Below are 13501 nucleotides of genomic sequence, written 5' to 3'. Positions count from 1 at the left end.
TTACTGACTAACATGTTGGTATCAACACAGGGTTAACGGTTAGTGACTAGCATGTTGGTATCAACACAGGGTTAATGGTTAGTGACTGTAACATGTTGGTATCAACACAGGGTTAATGGTTAGTGACTAGCATGTTGGTATCAACACAGGGTTAACTGTTAGTGATTAACATGTTGGTATCAACACAGGGTTAATGGTTAGTGACTGTAACATGTTGGTATCAACACAGGGTTAACGGTTAGTGACTAGCATGTTGGTATCAACACAGGGTTAATGGTTAGTGACTAACATGTCGGTATCAACACAGGGTTAATGGTTAGTGACTAACATGTCGGTATCAACACAGGGTTAATGGTTACTGACTAACATGTTGGTATCAACACAGGGTTAATGGTTAGTGACTAGCATGTTGGTATCAACACGGGGTTAATGGTTAGTGACTTACATGTTGGTAGCAACACAGGGTTAATGGTTAGTGACTAGCATGTTGGTAGCAACACAGGGTTACTGACTAGCATGTTGCTATCAACACAGGGTTAACAGTTAGTGACTAGCATGTTGGTATCAACACAGGGTTAATGGATAGTGACTAGCATGTTGGTATCAACACAGGGTTAATGGTTAGTGACTAGCATGTTGGTATCAACACAGGGTTAACTGTTAGTGACTTAACATGTTGGTATCAACACAGGGTTAATGGTTAGTGACTGTAACATGTTGGTATCAACACAGGGTTAATGGTTAGTGACTAGCATGTTGGTATCAACACAGGGTTAACTGTTAGTGATTAACATGTTGGTATCAACACAGGGGTTAATGGTTAGTGACTGTACATGTTGGTATCAATAATATATTAACGGTTAGTGACTAATATATTGGTATCAACACAGGGTTAATGGTTAGTGACCAGCATGCTGGCATCAACACAGGGTTAACGGTTAGTGACTAGCATGTTGATATCAACACAGGTTAATGGTTACTGACTAACATGTTGGTATCAACACAGGGTTAATGGTTAGTGACTAACATGTTGGTATCAACACAGGGTTACTGACTAGCATGTTGGTATCAACACAGGGTTACTGACTAGCATGTTGGTATCAACACAGGGTTAATGGTTAGTGACTAACATGTTGGTATCAACACAGGGTTAGTGACTGTTAATGGTTAGGGTTAATGGTTAGTGACTGTAACATGTTGGTATCAACACAGGGTTAATGGTTAGTGACTAGCATGTTGGTATCAACACAGGGTTAATGGTTAGTGACTAAAATGTCGATCAACACAGGGTTAATGGTTACTGACTAACATGTTGGTATCAACACAGGGTTAATGGTTACTGACTAACATGTTGGTAGCAACACAGGGTTAATGGTTAGTGACTAACATGTTGGTATCAACACAGGGTTAGTGACTGTAACATGTTGGTATCAACACAGGGTTAATGGTTAGTGACTAACATGGGGTATCAACACAGGTTAATGGTTGTGACTAACATGCGTATCAACACAGGGTTAATGGTTAGTGACTGTAGCATGTTGAGTATCAACACAGGGTTAATGGTTAGTGACTAGCATGTTGGTATCAACACAGGGTTAGCATGGTTAGTGACTTACATGTTGGTATCAACACAGGGTTAATGGTTAGTGACTAGCATGTTGGTAGCAACACAGGGTTACTGACTACCATGTTGGTATCAACACAGGGTTAACAGTTAGTGACTAGCATGTTGGTATCAACACAGGGTTACTGGTTAGTGACTAGCATGTTGGTATCAACACAGGGTTAATGGTTAGTGACTAGCATGTTGGTAGCAACACAGGGTTAACAGTTGGTGACTAGCATGTTGGTATCAACACAGGGTTAATGGTTCCTGACTAGCATGTTGGTAGCAACACAGGGTTCCTGACTAGCATGTTGGTAGCAACACAGGGTTCCTGACTAGCATGTTGGTATCAACACAGGTTTAACAGTTAGTGACTGTAACATGTTCGTAGCAACACAGGTTTAACAGTTAGTGACTGTAACATGTTGGTATCAACACAGGGTTAATGGTTAGTGACTAACATGTTGGTATTAACACAGGGCTAATGGTCACTGACTAGCATGTTGGTATCAACACAGGGTTAACTGTTAGTGATTAACATGTTGGTATCAACACAGGGTTAATGGTTAGTGACTGTAACATGTTGGTATCAACACAGGGTTAATGGTTAGTGACTGTAACATGTTGGTATCAACACAGGGTTAATGGTTATGACTAGCATGTTGGTATCAACACAGGGTTAATGGTCACTGACTAGCATGTTGGTATCAACACAGGGTTAACTGTTAGTGATTAACATGTTGGTATCAACACAGGGTTAATGGTTAGTGACTGTAACATGTTGGTATCAACACAGGGTTAATGGTTAGTGACTAACATGTTGGTATCAACACAGGGTTAATGGTTACTAGACAACACAGGGTTAACTGTTAGTGATTAACATGTTGGTATCAACACACAGGGTTAACATGGTTAGTGACTGTAACATGTTGGTATCAACACAGGGTTAATGGTTAGTGACTGTAACATGTTGGTATCAACACAGGGTTAATGGTTAGTGACTGTAGCATGTTGGTATCAACACAGGGTTAATGGTTACTGACTAACATGTTGGTATCAACACAGGGTTAACGGTTAGTGACTTAATGGTTAGTGACATGTTGGTATCAACACAGGGTTAACGGTTAGTGACTGTAACAGGGTTAATGGTTACTGACTAACATGTTGGTATCAACACAGGGTTAATGGTTAGTGACTAACATATTGGTATCAACACAGGGTTAATGGTTAGTGACTGTAACATGTTGGTATCAACACAGGGTTAATGGTTAGTGACTAACATGTTGGTATCAACACAGGGTTAACGGTTAGTGACTAACATGTTGGTATCAACACAGGGTTAATCGTTAGTGACTAGCCTGTTGGTATCAACACAGGGTTAATGGTCACTGACTAGCATGTTGGTATCAACACAGGGTTAACTGTTAGTGATTAACATGTTGGTATCAACACAGGGTTAATGGTCACTGACTAACATGTTGGTATCAACACAGGGTTAATGGTTACTGACTAACATGTTGGTATCAACACAGGGTTAACGGTTAGTGACTGTAACATGTTGGTATCAACACAGGGTTAATGGTTAGTGACTAGATGTTGGTATCAACTCAGGGTTAATGGTTACTGACTAACATGTTGGTATCAACACAGGGTTAATGTTTAGTGACTAGCATGTTGGCATCAACACAGGGTTAATGGTTAGTGACTAGCATGTTGGTATCAACACGTGGTTAATGGTTAGTGACTGTAACATGTTGGTATCAACACAGGGTTAATGGTTAGTGACTAACATGTTGGTATCAACACAGGGTTAATGGTTAGTGACTAGCATGTTGGTATCAACACAGGGTTAATGGTTAGTGACTAGCATGTTGGTATCAACAGGGTTAATGGTCACTGACTAACATGTTGGTATCAACACAGGGTTAATGGTCACTGACTAGCATGTTGGTATCAACACAGGGTTAATGGTTAGTGACTAACATGTTGGTATCAACACAGGGTTAATGGTTAGTGACTAACATGTTGGTATCAACACAGGGTTAATGGTTAGTGACTAGCATGTTATCAACACAGGGTTAACTGTTAGTGATTAACATGTTGGTATCAACACAGGGTTAATGGTTAGTGACTGTAACATGTTGGCATCAACACAGGTTAACGGTTTAGACTTAATGTTGGTAGCAACACAGGGTTAATGGTTAGTGACTAGCATGTTGGTAGCAACACAGGGTTACTGACTAGCATGTTGCTATCAACACAGGGTTAACAGTTAGTGACTAGCATGTTGGTATCAACACAGGGTTAATGGATAGTGACTAGCATGTTGGTATCAACACAGGGTTAATGGTTAGTGACTAGCATGTTGGTATCAACACAGGGTTAACAGTTAGTGACTAGCATGTTGTTAGCAACACAAGGTTAATGGTTAGTGACTCTAGCATGTTGGTAGCAACACAGGGTTAATGGTTCACTAACATGTTGGTATCAACACAGGGTTAACTGTTAGTGATTAAATATGTTGGTATCAACACAGGGTTAATGTTAGTGACTGTAACATGTTGGTATCAACACAGGGTTAATGGTCACTGACTAGCATGTTGGTATCAACACAGGGTTAACTGTTAGTGACTAGCATGTTGGTATCAACCCAGGGTTAATGGTCGCACTAACATGTTGGTATCAACACAGGGTTAATGGTTACTGACTCATGTTGGTATCAACACAGGGTGACTAGCATGTTGGTATCAACACAGGGTTAATGGTTCGTGACTAACATGTTGGTATCAACACAGGGTTAATGGTTAGTGACTAGCATGTTGGTATCAACACAGGGTTAACTGTTAGTGATTAACATGTTGGTATCAACACAGGGTTAATGGTTAGTGACTGTAACATGTTGGTATCAACACAGGGTTAATGGTTAGTGACTAGCATGTTGGTATCAACACAGGGTTAACTGTTAGTGATTAACATGTTGGTATCAACACAGGGTTAATGGTTAGTGACTGTAACATGTTGGTATCAACATGGGTTAATGGTTAGTGACTAGCATGTTGGTATCAAACAGGGTTGCTTTGACTACCATGTTGCTTCAACACAGGGTTAACAGTTAGTGACTAGCATGTTGGTATCAACACACGGTTAATGGTTAGTGACTAGCATGTTGGTATCAACACAGGGTTAATGGTTAGTGACTAGCATGTTGTTATCAACACAGGGTTAACAGTTAGTGACTAGCATGTTGTTAGCAACACAAGGTTCATGGTTAGTGACTGTAGCATGTTGGTAGCAACACAGGTTTACTGGGACTAGCATGTTGTTATCAACACAGGGTTAATGGCTAGTGACTGTACATGTTGGTATCAACACAGGGTTAATGGTTAGTGACTAACATGTTGGTATCAACACAGGGTTAACTGTTAGTGATTAACATGTTGTGATAACACAGGTTAATGGTTAGTGACTGTAACATGCTGGTATCAACACAGGGTTAATGGTCACTGACTAGCATGTTGGTATCAACACAGGGTTAACTGTTAGTGATTAACATGTTGGTATCAACACAGGGTTAATGGTTAGTGACTGTAACATGTTGGTATCAACACAGGGTTAACGGTTAGTGACTAACATGTTGGTATCAACACAGGTTAATGGTTAGTGACTAACATGTTGGTATCAACACAGGGTTAATGGTTACTGACTAACATGTTGGTATCAACACAGGGTTAACTGTTTAGTGACTAACATGTTGGTATCAACACAGGGTTAATGGTTAGTGACTAACATGTTGGTATCAACACAGGGTTACTAGCATGTTGGTATCAACACAGGGTTAACTGTTAGCATTACATGTTGGTATCAACACAGGGTTAATGGTTAGTGACTGTAACATGTTGGCATCAACACAGGGTTAATGGTTAGTGACTAACATGTTGGTATCAACACAGGGTTAATGGTTAGTGACTAACATGTTGGTATCAACACAGGGTTAATGTTAGTGACTGTAACATGTTGGTATCATCACAGGGTTAATGGTTAGTGACTGTAACATGTTGGTATCAACACAGGGTTAACTGTTAGTGACTGTAACATGTTGGCATCAACACAGGTTAATGGTTAGTGACTGTAACATATTGGTATCAACACAGGTTAATGGTTACTGACTGTGTGCATTGAGTGCTGTATCCTGTCTTGTGATCTTTCAATGTGGTTAATACTTGGGCAAACATTCCTGGGAACTATTGTGAGTTTCTTATTGAAGGATGTCATTCTAGTTCCGTAGAAGACGGATGGAGGCGTGTCTCTAGTAAACAGAGTCCATATCCTGTTAACTAGCGCTGTACTCCTTTGGAAACACGTCATAAACCTCTCACACTACATATATATTCACTCCCATCTTTAATGTTTCTAGTATTGTTTCCTCCCTTGTTGGTGCTGTGGGAATGATGTTATTGTATTCATGTATGTTCACAGAGGACCATCATGGAAAATACGTTTTAAAACAGCATTGTGTTACACTGCATTTAAATCAATGAGGATATCACTTGTCCACCAACTCGGTGGCCTTATGGTTAGTGTCCGTCCTGAGATTCTAATGGAATGTTATACAATCTATCAAACTGTTAGCAGGCCCAGCAATAGTGCCATTCAATTATTTACACACACTGTTAAAACAGAATGTTGTGAAACCCCAGAACAGGTGGCAGGGGTCTTCCTTGCCTATTTTCTGATAAAAGCTTGTAATTCAATATGTTTGCTTATCTTACTGTTTATCAAGTGGCATCCTGACAGATTAAAGGGGAATGTGTCACGCCCTGTCCTTAGAGACGTTTTTATTTCTCTATTTGGTTAGGTCAGGTGTGATTTGGGGTGGGCATTCTATGTTGTCTATTTCTTTGTTTTGGCCGAGTAGGGTTCCCAATCTGAGGCAGCTGTCTATCATTGTCTCTGATTGGGAATCATACTTAGGCAGCCTTTTTTCCACCTGTGTTTGTGGATAGTTATTTTCTGTTTAGTATCTGTTACCTGACAGAACTGTTCGCCGCTTTAATATGGTAATGATGCCAGCAGCCTCTGCCCCCTCCCTGGATAAATATGGTAATGAACCAGCAGCCTCTGCCCCTCCCTGGATAAATATGGTAATGAAACCAGCAGCCTCTGCCCCTCCCTGGATAAAATATGGTAATGAACCAAGCAGCCTCTGCCCCTCTCTGGATAAATATGGTAATGAACCAGCAGCCTCTGCCCCTCCCTCTGCCCCTCCCTGATAAATATGGTAATGAGGTCAGCAGTCTCTGCCCCTCCCTGGATAAATATGGTAATGTAACCAGCAGCCTCTGCCCCTCCCTGGATAAATATGGTAATGAGGTCAGCAGCCTCTGCCCCTCCCTCTGCCCTCCCTGGATAAATATGGTAATGATGTCAGCAGTCTCTGCCCCTCCCTCTGCCCTCCTTCCCCTGATAAATATGGTAAACAGATGTCAGCAGTCTCTGCCCCTCCCTCTGCCCTCCCTTCCCTGATAAATATGGTAATGAGGTCAGCAGCCTCTGCTCCCTCCCCTCTGCCCTCCCTTCTCTGGATAAATATTGACGCATAAATCCCCTATAAAGCGCTGCTCACATGGACACAGCAACAACCCTTCAACAGGTACATGGGTGAATTAGCACCTTCTCTCTGAACTAAATGTGATAACTGTTGTTCTGCTGTTTTTAATAAAGAAAATGTCTAAGTGATGTTTTCCATAACTTCAGTTAACCTTCATCTGTTTTGTCTTGGATAGAAGACATCAGCCAGCCATCCACAATCTACAGGACAATAACCAGCCATCCACAATCTACAGGACAATAACCAGCCATCCACAATCTACAGGACAATAACCAGCCATCCACAATCTACAGGACAATAACCAGCCATCCACACCATCTACAGGCCATCCACAATCTAACCCAGCCATCCACAATCTCCTGTAAGTGTATTCTACTTGACTAATATCTAATGTTATCTTTACTGCTTATCAACATGGTTGATTTTATATAAATAGGAGCTTTGTAACCCTCCATGAGCTCCTTGAACAGAATAAGTAAACACAGAGTATACAAAACATTAACAACAACTTCTTAATACTGAGTTACCCACGTTTCTCTCAGAGCAGCCTCAGTTCGTCAGGTCATGGATTCCACAAGGTGTCAAAGCATTCCACAGGGATGCTGGCCCATGTTGACTCAATGCTTCCACAGTTGTGTCAAGTTGGCTGGATGTCCTTTGGGTGGTGGACCATTCTTGATACACACGGGAAACTGTTGAGCGTGAAAACCCAGCAGCGTTGCAGTTCTTGACACAAACCGTGCGCCTGGCACCTATAACCATACCCTGTTCAAAGGGGTAAATAATTTGTCCTGCCCCTTTCACCCTCTGAATGGTACACATACAAAATCCATCTATCAAGGCTTATAAATCCTTCTTTTAACCTGTCTCCTCCCCTTCATCTACACTGATTGAAGCAGATTTATTATCAATAAGGGATCATAGCTTTCACCTGGGTTCACCTGGTCAGTCAGTCTTTCACCTGGGTTCACCTGGTCAGTCAGTCTTTCACCTGGGTTCACCTGGTCAGTCAGTCTTTCACCTGGGTTCACCTGGTCAGTCAGTCTTTCACCTGGGTTCACCTGGTCAGTCAGTCTTTCACCTGGGTTCACCTGGTCAGTCAGTCTTTCACCTGGGTTCACCTGGTCAGTCAGTCTTTCACCTGGGTTCACCTGGTCAGTCAGTATTTCACCTGGGTTCACCTGGTCAGTCAGTCTTTCACCTGGTCAGTCAGTCTTTCACCTGGTCAGTCAGTCTATGTCCCACCTGAAAGAGCATAACAGACTATTATGAAAGTGTTCATATTTTTGTCCACTCATTGTGTATTATATATATATATAAATAGTGTATTAATGTGTTCATTTTTTTGTCAGCTGTGTGTGTATATAGTGTGTTCCTGTGGGTTTCAGCTGTGTGTGTATATATAGTGTGTTCCTGTGGGTTTCAGCTGTGTGTATATATAGTGTGTTCCTGTGTGTTTCAGCTGTGTGTGTATATATAGTGTGTTTCAGATGTGTGTGTATATAGTGTGTTCCTGTATGTTTCAGCTGTGTGTGTATATATAGTGTGTTCCTGTGGGTTTCAGCTGTGTGTGTATATATAGTGTGTTCCTGTGTGTTTCAGCTGTGTGTATATAGTGTGTTCCTGTGTGTTTCAGCTGTGTGTGTATATATAGTGTGTTTCAGAAGTGTGTGTATATACAGTGTGTTCCTGTGTGTTTCAGCTGTGTGTATATATAGTGTGTTCCTGTGTGTGTATATATAGTGTGTTCCTGTATGTTTCAGCTGTGTGTGTATATATAGTGTGTTCCTGTATGTTTCAGCTGTGTGTGTATATATAGTGTGTTCCTGTGTGTGTATATATAGTGTGTTCCTGTGTGTTTCAGCTGTGTGTATATATAGTGTGTTCCTGTGTGTTTCAGTTGTGTGTATATATAGTGTGTTCCTGTGTGTATATATAGTGTGTTCCTGTGTGTTTCAGCTGTGTGTGTATATAGTGTGTTCCTGTGTGTATATATAGTGTGTTCCTGGGTGTTTCAGCTGTGTGTGTATACAGTGTGTTCCTGTATGTGTATATATATAGTGTGTTCCTGTATGTTTCAGCTGTGTGTATATATAGTGTGTTCCTGTGTGTTTCAGCTGTGTGTGTATATATAGTGTGTTCCTGTGTGTGTATATAGTGTGTTCCTGTATGTTTCAGATGTGTATATACATTGTGTTCCTGTATGTTTCAGATGTGTATATACAGTGTGTTCCTGTATGTTTCAGCTGTGTGTGTATATAGTGTGTTCCTGTATGTTTCAGCTGTGTGTATATACAGTGTGTCCTGTGTGTTTCAGCTGTGTGTGTATATATAGTGTGTTCCTGTATGTTTCAGCTGTGTGTATACAGTGTGTTCCTGTGTGTTTCAGCTGTGTGTATATACAGTGTGTTCCTGTGTGTTTCAGCTGTGTGTGTATATACAGTGTGTTCCTGTGTGTTTCAGATGTGTGTATATAGTGTGTTCCTGTATGTTTCAGCTGTGTGTATATACAGTGTGTTCCTGTGTGTTTCAGCTGTGTGTATATATAGTGTGTTCCTGTGTTTCAGCTGTGTGTATACAGTGTGTTCCTGTATGTTTCAGCTATGAGGGGAATTGTCCTTCTCTTTCTGCTGTCTCTCTGGCCTGGAGGAAAGGTGGATGCTATCGATCAACAGATCTTGGCTAATGTGGTACAAGAGATGAGAAGGTGGGTGTTTCTCTGTTCTTTCATAATCTATGAACTCCTAAAATACTTTTAGACATAATTATTAGCCATTATAAGAAATAACACAATTTTTGGGGAACATTTGAAGTTTGTATTCCTCTTAACATTCGTTCGAAATTTTTATTCTGTCCTGACTGTTTGATCGACCGATAAAAACACTGGTTCAAACCGTGTACCCGGGACAAACGCTTAGAACTAAATGAAGCCCCTGGACTGCAGACAAGATAAGATGCTGGTATAGACTGTATTGTTAGTAAAGACTATATTGCTAATAGAGACTGTATGCTAATATAGACTGTATTGCTAATATAGACTGTATTGCTAATATAGACTGTATTGCTAGTATAGACTATATTGCTAATATAGACTGTATTGCTAGTATAGACCGTATTGCTAGTATAGACTGTATTGCTAGTATAGACCGTATTGCTAATATAGACTGTATTGCTAATATAGACTGTATTGCTAATATAGACTGCATTGCTAGTATAGACTGTATTGTTAGTAAAGACTATATTGCTAATATAGACTGTATTGCTAATATAGACTGTATTGCTAGTATAGACTATATTGCTAATATAGACTGTATTGCTAGTATAGACCGTATTGCTAATATAGACTGTATTGCTAATATAGACTGTATTGCTAGTATAGACCGTATTGCTAATATAGACTGTATTGCTAGTACAGACTGTATTGCCCTCTGTAATTATTATGGAGTCACTTTTATTGTGAATAAGAATACAATAGAATATGTCTTGGGTGTATATAGAAATGCTAACCTCCCCTGTTATTGTAATGGTGAGAGGTTAGCATGTCTTGGGGTATGATATGAAATGCTATTCCCCTGTTATTGTAATGGTGAGAGGTTAGCATGTCTTGGGGTATGAATAAATGCTAACCTCCCCTGTTATTGTAATGGTGAGAGGTTAGCATGTCTTGGGGGTATGATATGAAATGCTAACCTCCCCTGTTATTGTAATGGTGAGAGGTTAGCATGTCTTGGGGGTATGATATAAAATGCTAAACTCCCCTGTTATTGTAATGGTGAGAGGTTAGCATGTCTTGGGGGTATGATATAAAATGCTAACCTCTCCTGTTATTGTAATGGTGAGAGGTTAGCATGTCTTGGGGTATGATATAAAATGCTATACTCCCCCTGTTATTGTAATGGTGAGAGGTTAGCATGTCTTGGGGTATGATATAAAATGCTAAACTCCCCTGTTATTGTAATGGTGAGAGGTTAGCATGTCTTGGGGGTATGATATAAAATGCTAACCTCTCCTGTTATTGTAATGGTGAGAGGTTAGCATGTCTTGGGGGTATGATATAAAATGCTAACCTCTCCTGTTATTGTAATGGTGAGAGGTTAGCATGTCTTGGGGGTATGATATAAAATGCTATACTCCCCCTGTTATTGTAATGGTGAGAGGTTAGCATGTCTTGGGGGTATGATATAAAATGCTAAACTCCCCCTGTTATTGTAATGGTGAGAGGTTAGCATGTCTTGGGGGTATGATATAAAATGCTAACCTCTCCTGTTATTGTAATGGTGAGAGGTTAGCATGTCTTGGGGGTATGATATAAAATGCTAACCTCTCCTGTTATTGTAATGGTGAGAGGTTAGCATGTCTTGGGGGTATGATATAAAATGCTAAACTCCCCCTGTTATTGTAATGGTGAGAGGTTAGCATGGGGGGGGTTATGAATAAGGATGAGTAACTTTCCCACTCATCATTATTCACAATTAATTCAGGATGATCCGTAATCATGGTTGCATCCACATGGATGTAGAAGTGTTTAGAAACATATTCTATTCTTTTATACATTTAAAGTGACTCCAAATTGATTTCTATTGGGCACAAAATAATCTGAAACACAACCTAAATAAACAGCATATGCATCCAACAAGTTTAATAAAAAGTCACAAGCTTGATGTAGTCATTGACTGCTAGGAACATGGGACCAAATACTAAACATTGGACTACTTTAAGAGAGGTCTGAGATAGTGCCCTCTGTAATTATTGGGACCGTGACACATTGTTTGTTGTTTTGGCTCTGTACTCCAGAACATTGGATTTTAAATGATACAATGAATGAACATGAGGTTAACTTTGTCCATGAGATGGAGGTGATAATTTATGCAAAAGTAACAGTGCATATATTCACTGCATGAAATGGCAAGTTGAAGCGTTTTAAACTTTTGTTTTGTTCAAATAGACGGGAGTGACTTCGTCCTGTCTGTTTATAATGTTTCTGATCCTCTGTGTTCTGTCTCTTCTGTCTCCTGTCTGTTTATAATGTTTCTGATCCTCTGTGTTCTGTCTCCTGTCTGTTTATAATGTTTCTGATCCTGTGTTCTGTCTCTTCTGTCTCCTGTTGTTGTTCAGGTTCGGCCTGGAGAACCGCCAGTATGCCATGGCTGTCTTACTCACCCAACAGCAGTGCACCCAAAATGGAGCAATATTTGATGTAGGCGTGCAACCTCCGGTTGTCCAGCAGAGACTACAGGATTATAGTGTCTACATAGGAGACCGGCTCATCGCAGCCATACCTGACACCTACCACGCTGAGTACCTTCTCTTGGGGCATGATAGAACCAACCCCAGCAAAATGCAGACTCTGTTAACAGCAGCAAAGCCTAATGACTGCATCGTCTTCTTCTCCAACTACTCTCCCTGCCTGGAGAGATGCAACGTCCTTAATGGAGCAACCAGCATTCTGCCCTTCATGACCGTCTTCAACGGCAGGAACGCCAACCAGATGGCCTTTGTCTTCTCCTCGGTTTGGGACCCCACAAAGCACCATACAGGAGTGACCAAACCGACTAAGCAGCAGGTGTTTGAGTCCTTCAAGAGAATAGAAAGTTCCCTCCCTTTATATCGTTGTGTCAGATTCAAGGATCAAAACACATGTTACCGTTGTATCACTGCCAACACAAATCCTGAGACCAATGACTGTCTGTATGGATACTAATAGTGTACATTGTCTGTATGGATACTACTAGTGTACACTGTCTGTATGGATACTACTAGTGTACACTGTCTCAATGGTGGAAATATAGAAATGTATATTTTCTTTCTCTCTCTCTGTCCATCTCTCTCTCTGTCCATCTCTCTCTCTCTCTCTGTCCATCTCTCTCTCTGTCCATCTCTCTCTCTGTCCATCTCTCTCTGTCCATCTCTCTCTCTGTCCATCTCTCTCTCTGTCCATCTCTCTCTCTGTCCATCTCTCTCTCTCTGTCCATCTCTCTCTCTCTGTCCATCTCTCTCTCTCTGTCCATCTCTCTCTCTCTGTCCATCTCCCTCTCTCTGTCCATCCATCTCTCTCTGTCCCTCTCTCTGTCCATCTCTCTTTCTGTCCATCTCTCTTTCTGTCCATCTCTCTTTCTGTCCACCTCTCTCTCTCTGTTCATTCATCTCTCTCTGTCCATCCATCTCTCTCTGTCCATCCATCTCTCTCTGTCCATCCCCCTCTCTCTGTCCATCCATCTCTCTCTGTCCATCTCTCTCTCTGTCCATCTCTCTCTCTGTCCATCTCTCTCTCTGTCCATCTCTCTCTC

The 13501-nt window shown here is 40.9% G+C and overlaps 1 protein-coding gene and 1 long non-coding RNA gene across 4 annotated transcripts; both read left to right on the top strand.

Moving 5' to 3' along the window:
* Positions 1–7175: 7175 nt before the first annotated feature.
* LOC135567290 (uncharacterized) lies at positions 7176–7523 on the top strand. Of its 3 annotated transcripts, none has more exons than XR_010462317.1 (2): positions 7176–7256; positions 7390–7523. It is a non-coding gene; the product is annotated as an uncharacterized LOC135567290 (long non-coding RNA). The 3 variants fall into 3 exon arrangements; XR_010462319.1 differs by having other exon boundaries at positions 7244–7264; XR_010462318.1 differs by having other exon boundaries at positions 7252–7294.
* Positions 7524–9785: 2262 nt separating this feature from the next.
* Positions 9786–13023, top strand: LOC135567289 (uncharacterized). Its single transcript, XM_065014710.1, has 2 exons — positions 9786–9921; positions 12330–13023. The coding sequence occupies exons 1-2, from the start codon at positions 9818–9820 to the stop codon at positions 12913–12915; spliced, it is 690 nt and encodes a 229-aa protein (XP_064870782.1). The 5' UTR covers positions 9786–9817; the 3' UTR covers positions 12916–13023.
* The last annotated feature ends 478 nt before the right edge of the window (positions 13024–13501 follow it).

The sequence above is a fragment of the Oncorhynchus nerka genome, unplaced genomic scaffold, assembly GCF_034236695.1.
Source record: "Oncorhynchus nerka isolate Pitt River unplaced genomic scaffold, Oner_Uvic_2.0 unplaced_scaffold_2220, whole genome shotgun sequence".
In the NCBI taxonomy this organism is placed as follows: Eukaryota; Metazoa; Chordata; class Actinopteri; order Salmoniformes; family Salmonidae; genus Oncorhynchus; species Oncorhynchus nerka.
This window is presented reverse-complemented; position numbering and strand designations above follow the sequence as displayed.